Genomic DNA, 15239 nt, shown 5'->3' with positions numbered 1-15239 from the left:
TTGTCTGTCCGTCTGTCGTTCTATCTATCTATCTATCTATCTATCTATCTATCTATCTATCTATCTATCTATCTATCTATCTATCTATCTATCTATCTATCTATCTATCTATCTATCTATCTATCTATCTATCTATCTATCTATCTATCTCTGTTTGTCTGTCTGTCCGTCTATCCATTTTGTCTATCTATCTATGTCTATTTAACCGTTTTATCCGTCTGTCCGTCCGTCTGTCTGTCTATTATTTTATCAAACCATTTTATCCATCAGTCCTTCCATCCATCTAACCATTTTGTCCATCTATCCGTCCATCTGTCTGTAATTTTATCTAACCATTTTATCCATCAGTCCCTTCGTCCATCTGTCTAACCAATTTATCCGTCCGTCCGTCTGTTTGTCTAACCATTTAGTCGATCTACCTATCTACCTATATCTAACCATTTTTTTTGTCTGTCCGTCTGTCGTTCTATCTATCTATCTATCTATCTATCTATCTATCTATCTATCTATCTATCTATCTATCTATCTATCTATCTATCTATCTATCTATCTATCTATCTATCTATCTATCTATCTATCTATCTATCTATCAAAATAAAATATATTTACATTCACCTAGAAACACACTAAAACACATTCTTAGCTACAGCTAAAAAACAGCTTAGCTACCACATAGCAACACCCTGGCAACTACCTAGCGACTACCTATCTTTTGCACCACTCATATTTTTAGAAAATGTAAAAAATATTTTAATTTTGCTTTCAAGTCTGCAATTTTGTCCAGTTAATAAGGCAGAATCTGTAATACTTTCACATAATGTCTTAATTCATGATGTTTGAATGCAAATTTGAGTGCCTTTACACCTAAAAAGGAACTTGTACGGCCACATTTTTCTTGATAGGGGAAAAGGCTGCTAAAAGCTTTTTTAATGTTCATGCATATTCAAATACAAGATTTAAAGATTTCTCAAATCTCTGCCTTTATCTAGCACTTTCTTTGTTAAATTTAACTGTGGTGTGACAGTATAGTGCTCTCTTGTGGTCTTTGTGATTTAGCACTTGGCAGCATCACATTTTACCATTCATACATTTCTTTAGGCCCTATCTGGATGCAGGTGTGGATCAGTGGAAACACTTGCACATGTCCTTACAAGAGCTGCTCAACTGGCTGCAACTGAAGAGGGAAGAGCTAGAACAGCAGAAACCAGTAGGGGGCGATGTGCCGACCGTGCACCAACAACTCCTTACGCACAAGGTGAGTCTAGGACGCATCCTCTTCGCCCCTCGCTGAAAGCATGAAGAATGTCGTTCAAGATGTGATTTATGCATTTTATCTTTCGTTGCGCCCAAGTGTGATCATTATCAGAGTCTGTTCTTGTTAAATATTTAAACAGATGGAGATGATATCTTGCGTAGGAGAGGTGCAAAGTCCCTTGTCTCTTTGCATGGTTGTGTGGACCAATTAACATCTGCTGATGGCCATCAGCTGTCAGGGGCCGCAGTAAACAGGATGCGGTCGTGGAGTAGTTAGTGTAGGGGAGCTCAGTGAGCGTGTTGCCTGTGACAGCTGAGTCACTCTGTCGCACTCTACAGGTGCAGTTAACTGGGAAGTAAACTGGCATGTGTGTAGGAGCTGCAAAGTCTCAGCAGAAATGTAATTGAACAAAGTTTTTGGAAACTACTGAATAAATTGACATTGCTGGGCTGTGTTTGAGCATTTGTCTGAGAAAACTTCAAATTTATTTTTGCACTCAAAACTGGAAATAAACTAAACTTGAGGAGTTTGAAAAAAGAAAATGTTATGGTATAAATTTTGCTTATCAAATATAATTCAATTCACATTTATTTGTATAATAGCACTTTTCACAATACATATCGTTTCAAGGCAGCTTTACGGAAAATGCATGTTTCTTTGTTACAATTAAGAGTAATCCGTTGTCAGGTGACTGTGTCAAAGTAATGTTCATATTGCAGAAATGCACAGTTCTAAGGTAATACAAATCACGCTGTTAGCTAACGTCATGTATTCATTTAAGCAAAAACAATAAGCATGTTAAAGCAAGCATTACATGCTACATGATAATGGTTATAATATATGGAATTTTTTTTTTTTTTTTACTGAAATTGATTTTAGTTTTAGGCATGAGGTGTCTGTTATATTAGTACCTGGTTTTCAGACGTAATTATGCAATCCATGTAATAATGTAAAAGCAGACACAAAATTAGTGCTGATCACAGTTTGTATGTGCCCTGAAAATGGCTGAAAGACCAGGAACACTAGAAAATATACACAAACAATGTAACAGCACTGTGTTAATTGCATCAGGTTGCACTGATATTTGTGAATCCAGTGCATTCTATAATGAGCCTTATTTGCATAGGAAGGAGGCATGTTTGCTCAGGAAAGAATGACAATGGCTTAATTTAAATATGCATGAGGAAGCACTATACCAGAAAAAATAGCACCTGGTTAAGTGTGACTGCAGGGGGGTGTACAGTATGTATGTAAAATGCAAGTTTCACAGGGTTTTGGCATATGTGCTAAAGTTGCACAAATGTTCACCCCTCATTGTGACATTTAGTACTGTTGGTAGCAAGTCCTTGTGCTTTCATAGGTCTTCAGAAGAGAGTTGGGTGCCAAAGAACCTGTGATCAATGGAACACTTGACAATGCTAAAACCTTCCTGGCTGAGATGCCTCGTGAGGGTCTGAAACAGAGGCCTGGACAAAAGGGTATGTAGTCTTCTGCATTTACACATATGCCCAATACAATAACTTAAAGATGCTGTAACCTGTATTTCACTTTGTTTGCTGCCCAGATGTAAGTCCTGAGGAGAGGGTTCAAAATGTGGGCCGCATATTGCGTAAAGAAGTGGAGGATGTAATGGTGCGATGGAAGAATCTGGGTGCAGCTGCTGTTGACTGGCAGCAACAGCTGGAATTGGCCATGGAGAGGCTGATGGAGCTGCAGGACGCACAGGATCAGCTGGACTTCAAGCTACGGCAGGCTGAGACCGTGAAGAATTCTTGGAAGCCTGTTGGGGAGCTGCTTGTAGATGATTTGCAAAATCACATAGACAGAGTAAAGGTTGGTATCCTTTTATCCCTTATAAAAAAGCTTTTTATATATGGACGTACGATGGCAATACCATGGTATTCTCTGAAGCAACTTGGAGTAGCATGTTTATACCACGGTATATATGATTATTATTTTTAATCCTTAAGCCTTTTGGCCAAAGGTTTTAAGGTTTTATGTATTTTCCAGGCGTTCCAGGAAGAGATAGCTCCCATTCAGGATAATGTAAATCAGGTCAACCAACTGGCCTCCACATTTAGACCACCTGACATTCAGCTTTCTCCAGATAACCTGAGCAGAATCGATGACCTCAACATGAGATGGAGGCTTCTGCAGGTATCCATTCATGTTTTTTTTTTAATTGAACTTTTTTGCAACTTTAACTTCCATAAGTATATATATTTTCAAGCGAAAGGCCATGTTTAACAAGAAATGCAGGACTTGATTTGATCTGTTGGGATTTGATTGGCCATTCCATACCAGAATGGAGTGAGTACACCAAAACGATGCCTAAATAGCTATTTGGCTGTAGGTTAACCTTAGCCTACATGGCCTTAAAGGAATAGTTCACCCAAAAATCAGTTTACCCTCAAGTTGTTCCAAGCCCATAAGACTTTCGTTAATCTTCAGAACACAAATTAAGATATTTTTGATGAAATCTGAGAGATTTCTGTCCCTCCATTGACAGCCCTATGCAACTAATAAACTTTATAAACTTTGACACTTCAAAAAGTTTATAAAGAGACCGTAAACTAATCTATATGAATTGAGCGGTTTAGTCAAACAGACATGATCACTTTATTTGATTAACATATTTAATTTAGACAATTCAGAAAATTTTGGACTGAACCACTCAGTTCATATAGATTAGTTTTACAATCCCTTTATGACCTTTTTGAAGTGTCAAAGTTGTAGTTTCATAGCTGTCTATGGAGAGACAGAAAGCTCTCAGATTTTATCAAAAAGATCTTCATTTGTGTTTTGAAGATGAATGAAAGTGTTATGGGTTTGGATGACATGAGGGTGAATAATTGACCATTTTTATTTGTGGGTGAACTAACACTTAATGACATCAGCAGAAAGAAAAGTTGTTTCAGTTATTTTAATTAAAAAAGACTACAAAGACAAACTAGTTTTCATTTGAAATAACATGCACTATTGTATAGTTCAAAATGCAATTTGGAATATCTACTAACAAAGTAGTTTTGATTTCATGTTAACTTTAATATAACATTCATTGTTTATAAATCAACTCAGGTCACAGATTTAGCTCCTGAAACAAAAAGAGACACAAAAATTCAGTTCAATCTTTGAAAAGTTTTAGAAAAGTGCACATGTCAGCAATAGATGCAACAAGCAGATCACAGAAATGATCTGTCCTTCATAGATTTGACAAAGGACACAGAAAGGCATTATTTAATAAAAAGGAGGACAAAAACATAAAAACAATCATGATGAAACATTTTGCACATTTATTGAATAGGTTTCTTTGAAATTGTTTTATTAACCATTGCTGGCATGCATTTCCTCCTTTTCCAGTGTTGTTTTTAACTAAAACTTTCAAAAGTTTGTTTCTGTTAATTGAAAAAAAAAAAAAAAAAAAAAAAAAAAAAAATTATATATATATATATATATATATATTAATATATATATATATATATATATAGTATAATATGACAGTGACAAAAATACACAACACAATTCATTATATTAAACTAAAATTAAAACTGAAAATACAAATACAAGCTCATTCAAAATGTTAGTAAATAATATAATACTATTATAATTCTGTGTTTTTTTTTAGGTCTCCGTTGAGGAACATCTGAACCAGCTGACCACAGCCTACAGAGACTTGGGGCCCCAGTCTCAGAATTTCCTTCATGGTGAGTGTGTATTTGTGGTTCTGTTTAGCAATATTATGAGTTTTGTCATGACAGAACATTTTACTTATGTGAATCATGAACTAATCCTGTGTATTTTATGTCTTACTGAACTGTTAAGTCGTTTACCGTACATGAAATGTGTCTTGAACCAAATGAAGAAATGAATAGTGAATAAAAAGGGCTTTGAAATCGAGGTAACATGAATGGGTTTTCTTTTCTGCACACAGCATCTGTTGAAAGCCCTCTTGAACGCTCTATTTCGCCCAACAATGTCCCCTACTATATCAAGTAAGTCTTCCCAAACTCAACCCACATGTTGATGTCAGGCACATTCAAGGTCCACACTGAATTAACAAATTGAATTTCAACACTATGAAAGCTCCCAGACTAAGAAATATATCACAGCTGGTGGCAGTCTACCAAAGAAAAGCGATTTTCCATGACCTTTTTCCGAACAGAGATATCACCCTGGAAAATTTGTGCAGAATAATCTGAGATGATAAATTAGGCTCTGCCAATGCATGTAGCAGCATGCATCGCATAAACTGAGAACTTCTGCTCACAGATGACTGAGTTTCAGAAATACTTTCCTTCGTATTAAACTGGGATGTTTGCCTGTTTCCATTTACCTGTTCTATACATGCAAAAATAAGCAAATAAAAATGTTGTTAGCCGATATTCAATAAAGCATTTTTTTTTTCAGTCATATGTGAGTGATTCTATAATTGGAGATATAGTTTTAATTTCAATACGTTTAGGAAAAAAACTGTTAAAAAAAAAAAAAAAACAGAAATTCTTTCTAGTATCTTATTGAAAACATTACATTTTAAAAATTCCCATCCTCCTCTCTTCCACTTTGCTTCCTGTCTACTCTTTATCATCCTATAGCAATAAAGGCAAAATAAAAGTAAAATAAAATTGATTGAATTAATAAAACTGAATTTTGATTATGGTACATAATGGAAAAAAAATACATAAACCATTTGAAAAAAGCAGAAAAAAACCCCAATGACTTTGGGCACCAAATTTACCCTCAATTATAGAATCACCCGTATACATTGGCTTATTATAATAGTTTTTTATTTTATTTAAAGAAACAGAGACAGCATACAATAAACATTAACCTCAAAGGGAGAGATGCATAGTACCGGGGTTTAGCTCAGCAGCTAATTTTCACCCGTAGTCCCAAATATAGTCATTTCATTGCTTGTGTGGTGAGGAAAAATCGATACCATCGTGAGAAATGTGCAGAATTGTCAGTTTGTGTGGTTAACTGGCATTTCTGTTCAAATTAATTAATTGAGTCAAAGTTATGACATGCTTTGTCTACTATAGATCAATCTTATTTATTTTTCAACAACCTATTTGAAACCCTCCAGCCTGTAATGCATGATATTACTTATTCAGTTGGGATAAGGTAATTCATTTATTTTCTGAAATATGTACACAAGCTTCATTTACAGTCATGGCAGCATTTATTCTCATGGCAGTGCATGAATCTGACTTCAAGTAGGAGAGAACTGACTCTTAATGATGCTGTCATAGATTATGAATGTCATTAATGCTGGTCAAGTGGAGCAGTACTTTCAGTCAGATGGCATTAGAATTTGTTATTTCCAGCTGATTGCATATGATAAGCTGCAGGACAATAAAGTGTATCACTTTATAATAACTTTAGTTAATAAATCATCAACAAACATTAATGCTTAACAGATCAGTAGTTCATTTACTGTATGAAATATACTTTATGATTCCAAGTCTCATGACATTTATATATGTCCACCAGTGATCTAAATGTTTGTTAGTGTCAGTAATGAAAGTTATCATAAAAGTTTTACCCAATGACATATTTTACCCATAAACTTTTTTATAGGGTTTTTAATCATAAACTTCATAATTCAATACCATATTACATTAAGCAAACTAAGCAAATTATTGCATAATATGTCGATCACAATTTATTTTGAATTTAGGCAAAATGTAAGCCTTGTAAAATGAGATTTGTGCACTGTGGAACCAGCTCTTGTCAGAGAATAAATAACCCATCTAGCACTCCCTACCAAGATAGTAAATACTGATCATTTTCACACTATGTGGCTGTGTCTCAAAACTTTGTAGGCTGCCTAGCAAGATATCAATTTATTTATTTTTATTTATTTATGTTTTTTTTTTTTTTTTTTTTTTGATCAGACACATTCGAATTATGTTGAATTCATTTTTTGTTTTTTTGTTTTTTGTTTTTTTTTGTGCATCACACAAGCATTTTGACCATCATAGGCAAACTTTTTTCTATCGTTTATTTGAGCATTTCTTAGTAGTGCTCTCTCTCTCTCTATATAATATTTTTATATTTTTTTCATACTGTAGACACATTCAAACATTTGATTTGAGCAATGGAAATCATCAGAACGTTCGAATGTTCGCATTTTCAACGTAAATGTCGAGTTTAACAGGCATCATTGGCAAATTCAGATGTTTATTCACCCTCATGTCGTTCCAAACCCCTAAGACCTTCATTCATCTTCTGAACACTAATTAAGATACTTTTGATGAAATCCAAGTTTTTTTTTTTTGTTTTTTTTTTATCTCCCATTGAAAGCAACGAAATTACCACATTCAAGGTCCAGAAAAGTAATAGACATTGTTAAAATAGTTAACGTGACTACAGTGGTTTAACTTTAATGTTATGAAGCGACAAGAATACATTTTTTGCGCAAAAACAAAACAAAAATAACGACTTTATTTAACAATTTCCTCTCTACCCTATCATTCTACGGCTACGCTGTTTACATCGAAGACACATTGCAGAGCTTCCATGATCTATGTCAGAACCATGGGTGTTTCCTCCGAGGAGGCAAGGGAGGCAGTGCCTCCTCAATAGGATTAGAAAATAATCCATATTATAAACATAAAACAAAACGAATATTACAAAATATATTAAAACGTGTAAACGTCAATCGTTTTTCTAAAGGAATACTGTCCAACAGTCCGCGTCTCTCGTGCCTCCTCTCAGCTCAGAAAATTAAAGTCACGTAAGAGAAGGCACTGGAGAGTTCGAGAACAGTTTGACGATTCACACACGTGTCGCTTTCGAACGTGGAATCGACTTTAGAACATTTAATTCTAGCATTTTTGGAATCAAATGTTGGATTGACTTTTTTCCCCATCACACATTTAAATCAAGCATGCTGGCTGACCATCATAGGTTAAATGTTTTTCTCTTTTGATTTAAGCTTTTTCCCCCGTATTAGCTATTATATGATTGGCAATAAATTCAGATCATCGGTTTGAGCTTTTATGTTACGGAAACGTTCGAACATTAACAACTTGTCGAATCACACAGGCACTTTCGAATGTAGAACCGATTGTTTAAGCATAAGAGACACTTTAGAACATCTCATTAAAGTATTTTAGGAATTATTATTATTTTATTGCTGCGTTCGGACATTTTAACGATTTCCATAAAATACTGGATTCGAATGCAAGCAATGTTCTAAAATGCTGTCTAGGTAGGTTGTATGCTAGGTTTTGAGGCACAGCCTGTAAGTGAGCGAGTGAGAGAGAGAGAAAGGAGTTGGAGGGGGAAGGGAGCAGGAGGAAAAGCTCCGCCTCGTCTGAGCCGCTCTGGCTGAGGGAGATCGCAGGGAAGTCGGATGCTTTTTCCCCTGTAGAGAGGGAACACCGCGGAGGTGATTCGCCCCAAACAACATTGAACGATCGGGATTTTAAAAAATTAACACGTTCGATTCGGCGACTACTAAGAGGCGAGATGAGGGAGAACTTGAGAAAGTAAGTGTAATGCACACACAAATAAATGTCGGCTTGTGCGAGTAGAGGACGCCGAAGGAGTTTTGCATTCGCCCATCTGCCGTATAGCCGCTGCTTCTTTTCCTTGCTCGTTTTCCTTACAGCCTAGCAGGTGCTTGTTCGGTTTTTACAGGGAGCCTATGCAGCCGGAGATGTCCACGTCTTAGCGACATGCCAGTTCAGCGCTTGATTTGTTTATTTTTCTAATGCCAAACACGTCGATAGTTCCTGATGCATCTGATGTGCCCTTCTTGCAGCATGCAGACTGATAAAACCTAACGTGGCGTTCGTATTGTCATTTATGTTTTGGAGGTGTATTTGATAGAAATGTAGATGTAGATAACGAGGCTTGGCCTTAAGGATCCTCCATATTCTTGCGCTTCCCATAAGTTAACATTATTTCACACAGAAGATCACTGTTTTGGTTTTAACCACATACTTACGGCTGCGTTTGCGTTCAACCATAACCAAGATCCACAATTAGAGGTGTCTGCGTGAAGCATGTTTGTGTGGGTACACTGTGCTGTTAGATGCATACATGCATGTAGGTGGGCATTCCTTTTTCTTGTCCAAACCCACATTACTGCTGTACTTCCGCTCATGCAGTGCCTTGAGATGTGCAGGTATGGAGATCTCAGTGGGAAATTTACCATCAGGCCATTGGCATGCTCTACTGAGACTACCTGAATCTAGAGGGCGCTGCCAGATACTGACTGTCTCTCAAAGCCTGTAGTGAGCTACCTGCGATGCCCTGAAATTCTGTGTATGTTAGGGGTTTTCAAACTTTTTATATCAAAGACCACACCTTCTTAAAAAAAAATAATAAATAAAAATATATATATATATATATATATATATATATATATATATATATATATATATATATATATATATATATATATATACTTATATTATTAATACTTTTATTCAGAATTAATGATACTTTTAGTGCTCTTATTTATTCCATTGTTAAATGCTGTTCTTTTCCACAATAAAATATTGTTTTCAACATTGATAATAATAAGATATGTTTCTTGAGCTCAAAATCAGCATATTAGAATGATTTCTGAAGGATCACTGAAGACTGGAGTAATGATGCTGAAAATTTCGCTTTACTATCACCAGAAAAAAATTACATAAAAAAAAAAAAAAATAGAAAACTGTTCTTTTAAACCTCTTCCAGGTTAGCTGATTAACATCCCTAACAAAAAATTACTCTAACAGTCCCATGGTAAATGGCATTGTTATTACCATGGTGCTTTTTTCTTAGTATGGTTCCATCACATAATGTTGACATTTCAGAGACACTGATGTTTTTAAACTGTTTTTAAAGTTCTTTCATACTTTCATTTTGACCCCTCTGACTTTTTCCCATTTTTTTTTTTTTTTTTTCTGGGAAAAAATGCATGAAAGTTTACTTTCATCTAATTTTTGTTGATGGTTGAAACCCTGGTCTGTGTTTTCCCCTACTAAAACACTGTAGGGTCTAGGTATAATTTATAGTTTTGAAGTTTCTCTACCTTATTAGAATTCTGCAGAGCCACTTGGTTGGCTTAAGCCCAAAATCACAAAAACATCCTGGCCCATAGCAACACTTCAAAACAAGGCATCTCAGTAGTGTAAATTGCATTTCCACTAATGGATTCATTTAGAGCCCTTGTAACAAAACAGGCGCTGTTCTGAATGTAGAAATTGAGACTCACTTCTTTTAAGATTCAAATGAAGAAGACCCAGTACAACAACTTAAATGCTCAAAGTCAAAACTACTCCCATGGTCACATGGTAGGCTCTAAACCACTGGTTCTCAACCTTTTTTTTCCAGGAGACCACTATTTTAACATTTAATATCATGAATTACCCCCAAACACACTAACATACACCCATTTTATTTACTGACAGTGATTACAAAATCAGCAGAAACACTAAAAAAAAGAACATTAACAATGACGGACAGATTTTATATGAACAAGATCATTGGTTGGGTGACTTACAACATAATGATATCTACTAACATGAACTACATGTTCAAATAAGATATTAACAAAAAGTTTTATAAAATTATAAACCTCACATTTCAGCCTTTAAACCATTTTTAAGAAACAGGATGAGTCAAAATGATAAATGATTATAGTTATATATAAAAATGTATATCATATAATATATATATATATATATATATATATATATATATATATATATATAATATATATATGAATAATTCTGATGCCTTATTATTCATGTTGTTTAGATTTTTAGAATGTACATTTGCTTAGTTTCCATCAACCAGTAAAAATTTAGGCTGCAGAAAGCCTGAATGAAAATTGTAAATTGACTCCCTGGCAGTAGGTGGCGCTTATGGAACAGCAGAAATAGAGCGGTTTCCCCACGATAATGGCTGTACACAAAGCAGCACTGTGCGTGTTAACACTAGGAATTACACGGGAACATTCATCGAAACTTTTCTTAAGGCAGCCAGTTCTCTTTAGAGATACATTCATATAATTAATTCATACTTTATTTAATTTCCCTCAGCACTTGGTTGTAAAGGTTTTAAAACCTCTCGATCATTTCCGGCATGTTTTCACACAAAACACAACCTACGCTACATGCTGTGCCTGCATGAGACTGTTGTGAACTTTGCTTAATGCTAGACCGTATTTACAGTGAGTTTTTCAAAATGATGATTTAACTAACTGTAATACTTCTCGTAACCCTGAAACTAGAGTGAGTTAGGCAACTCCTCCTTTAGCTACTCACGGTTTGAGAAACACTTATCTAAACAATGGACTATTTATTCATGTAAAATATCAGATAAATTGATTGAGTTACAAGATGAGTTTTTGGCAGAGAAAAGCCTTTTGGCGGTTTAAGCCCAGCTAGAGTTTTTAAATGTTTTCAGTCACTGCCAAATCCACATGCAACCGGAACACTATTAGCTGGCATAAGTTAGAATGTAGTGAGTTTAATTCTACTGTAATTCAAACATAGATCTCAACATGCCCACAATTCTCTGTGTAACTTGTTTAGCTTTGACACATAGACAGTTTTAGGAACTTCTGGCATAATGGTGACAATTAATAAATCCTATGAGTTAAATTGCTGGGAAAACACGAAAAGTCTAACAAAATCTGGTAAAAGCCCCTTATATCTTGTTCATTTTTCACCCAAAAATGAAAAATCTCTCATTCTTACCCTTATGTTGTTCCAAACCTGTAGGATGTTTTTCTTCCAACTGATTATTATATATAATTATTTATGTGTGTGCCACTGTGCGGGTGTATATATTAGGACTTTCAAAAATAACGCATTAATCTTCTGCAATTAAAGTCACCATGAAATCAGAATTGACTTTTGTTGCTGATGGTTAGGCACATTAGTCACGTACACAACATATGGTAGGCTATATGATAGTTCTTAAGTGGTCAAACATGTAGAGTATACATTTAAACCATTAAAATATGTAGCAAAAGAAGTTACCTTTGTTGAATTAATTTATTTCTAGAATAATTAGTGGGGCCCTCTATCTATACATCTGTATTTTTGGAACTAATGGTCACTCTTTGATTTGTTAAACACAATCCAGAATGTGCTAACACACTACTTCATCATAGAGAAAAACAACGAATGAATAAAAATAAATAATCATAAACTGACCAAAAAATAAATTAATTAAATCTAGGTAACTACATAATTCAGCAGTAAAAAGTATGCTAGCCTAAAGAAAAAAACTTTGCACAGTAATTTCATGAAATATAAATATGTAAATAAAGTTTAAAATTACTATTTGTATTCTTATGAAATGAAAAAACTATTTACATTTGAATTATATTTATATATGAATGTAAAGACAAGATTAAAAGACGTTTATTTTAAATGTACTGTGAAGCTTTTAATGGGGCAACAAGATATGATGGACACGACAAAACAAAATAGGCTATTAATATTATTTCAGTGTGCAAAACCATGATATGAAATGCTTCAAAACTGCGCATCCCAGGTGCAGAATGATGTGCTTAAAGCAATATGGAGTTACAGTTGCGCTGTGCATTGAAAAGTTCACGGCACAAAGAGAATCCCTGTGTATATCTGCATCTAACAGTTTATTGATCATTTGTTTCTTCTTACTTTTAAATTCCAGTTTTTGTGCGTGTGACGCCAATTCATAGTCCTTGTTGTTCGATCTAACAGACACCCTGTAGCCAGTATGATGACATCGTTCAGAAACAGCAATAAACTCCAGCAAGATAATGACATTTTATGCAAATCCACAGCCCTTTATCTACATATCAAGTATTATAATGGGAATATATCATATTGGAGAGTTTTACCGTACTGACTGTCATTACTGAACACGACTCGCTGTTTGAGTGCTAAACAGAGAATCATTGACAGCTGCTGCGGAGGGAAAACGAGTTTCTGTGAACTTAATTTTAACAATGTACATATTCTTCTGTCCCTCACATGAAGCTATGGAATGGTTTGATTGCTTTGAATATAGTACACAAAAACTTAATTGGTGCTAGTCTATTTCTTTTGCTCTGACTCCCATTTTTGCCGTATTAAAGTGCAATTATCAATATAAATATCGCGACAGGCGTCTAGTTAATGTATGGGAAACACTGATATATATATATATATATATATACAGTGCTCAGCGTAAAGTAACAAAAACAACTTCTGAAATGTTGACAAGACTTTTATACAACAGTTTTATATAACATCTGTTTAACTTATAACATGAAAGTAAGGTTAATATAACTTAGAGAACAAAATTGTACTTTTAGGGTGATGCAAAAATGAGTATAGCCCACTGAAAGTCTCTGGAGCAAAGCTAAATTTTAGACTACAAATGTCTAATTTAACAAGAATTCAACCACAGGTGAGTCGAATTATTCATTACACAGGTGTTCAGCAGACAGTTGACTATAAAAGGATGTTAAAGCTCCTTCCCATTTCATGCTGTCAGCAATGGCACCACATGGAAGAGAAATGTCACAAGACCTGAGAAAGAAAATAATTTCTTTATACCAGAAAGGTGAAGGCTACAAGAAAATCAGCAAAGCTTTACTTATCAGTCAGAATACTGTAGCCAAAGCGGAACAAAAATTTAAAAAAGATGGAACTGCAACTATCTCACGTCCAGGTTGTCCACAGAAGTTAACACCTCAACAAGAGCGTCTTCTGATGAGAAGGGTTGAGGACAATTGGCATGCAAGTTCACTGCAGTTATCTAAAGAAGTAGAAAGCCAAACCGGGGTGACTATTTCCCGTGACACAATACGGCGTACACTTCAGAGGAATGGCACGTATGGGTGCCGTCCACGAAAGAAGCCTCTCCTAAAGCCCATTTCATTGATGGCATCATGAATTCACTGATGTACTGCTCTATACTGAAAGAGAAGATGCCCTTGGTCACTGTGCACTTTTCCAACATGACAATGATCCTAAACACACATCTAAGGCCACTGTTGGATTTCTGAAGAAGAGCAGGGTGAAAGTGATTCAGTGGCTCCTGATCTGAACCCAATTGAACACCTATGGGGAATTCTGAAGAGACAAGTTGAGCATCACTCTCCATCCAGGATCCAGTCTCTAAAAGAGGTCATTCTTGAAGAGTGGAAAAAGATAGATGTTGCAAAATGTCACCAACTTGTTCATTCCATGCCTAGAAGTCTTGGTGCTGTCTTTAAAAATCATGGAGGCCATACAAAGTACTAGATGTAGTAGTTTTTGTTGTGGGGTGTACTCATTTTTGCATCACCCTTATTTGAGTAAAACTGAAAAATGTTTTTATCTAAGTTATATTATTAACTTTACTTTCATGTTATAAGATAAACAGATGTTATATTAAACTTAGTCTGTCAACATTTTGGAAATTGTTTTTGTGTTCATTGAGCTATTGTTTAAAATGTTACTTTTCAAAGGGGGTGTACTCATTTACGCTGAGCACTGTGTGTGTGTGTATATATATATATATATATATATATATATATATATATATATATATATATATATATATATATATATATATATATATATATATATATATATATATATATATATATATATATATATATAATTATAGGGAACATTGTATGGACCACTTTTGTACTTTTATGATATGTTTATGCTGTTTTTAGAGCCTAACAACCGCATTTATTATTTATTTCTGTTATACTCAAAATAATGGCCAGGCCTGGACATCCTTGTAAAATGTACATTCTTTCTTCCAAAAAATAGTCACACAGGTTTGGAAACAATATAAGTATATCATAAACGGCACGTCTAACAAATAGTTACTGTAGTATGTTATTGGTGTGGTAGTTCTGATTTAATGGATGTGTTAAATGTGCGGGGTATCTTTTGAAAAAGGCCTTTATTTGAAGAACATAATTTAGCTATTCTTGAGTTTGAGGACTAAAAAGATTTATTGTTGAATGTAAAAAGACTCAAGGCCTGTCAACCACACTTTA

At 34.7% G+C, this 15239-nt stretch overlaps 1 protein-coding gene across 18 annotated transcripts in view; it reads left to right on the top strand.

Annotated features, from left to right (window-relative positions):
• Positions 1-15239, top strand: part of dmd (dystrophin) — a 134721-nt gene that overhangs the window by 84372 nt on the left and 35110 nt on the right. For 16 of the 18 annotated variants that reach the window (XR_010896564.1, XR_010896566.1, XR_010896568.1 and 13 more), the window contains 6 exons: positions 1099-1255; positions 2616-2733; positions 2820-3088; positions 3266-3412; positions 4881-4959; positions 5187-5247. Coding sequence is in view for 13 of the 18 variants with exons in the window: in XM_067402505.1 (XP_067258606.1) it covers positions 1099-1255; positions 2616-2733; positions 2820-3088; positions 3266-3412; positions 4881-4959; positions 5187-5247 (831 nt within the window). In the remaining 5 variants the exon portion in view is untranslated. Of the gene's footprint in view, positions 1-1098; positions 1256-2615; positions 2734-2819; positions 3089-3265; positions 3413-4880; positions 4960-5186; positions 5248-8604; positions 8749-15239 lie in introns of those variants that run through there. The other 2 variants (XM_067402516.1, XM_067402517.1) reach the window with 1 other exon arrangement.

Source organism: Chanodichthys erythropterus, chromosome 12 (genome assembly GCF_024489055.1).
Source record: "Chanodichthys erythropterus isolate Z2021 chromosome 12, ASM2448905v1, whole genome shotgun sequence".
NCBI lineage: Eukaryota > Metazoa > Chordata > Actinopteri > Cypriniformes > Xenocyprididae > Chanodichthys > Chanodichthys erythropterus.
Note: the sequence above shows the minus strand (reverse complement) of the source record. Positions and strands in the feature narration are given on the sequence as shown.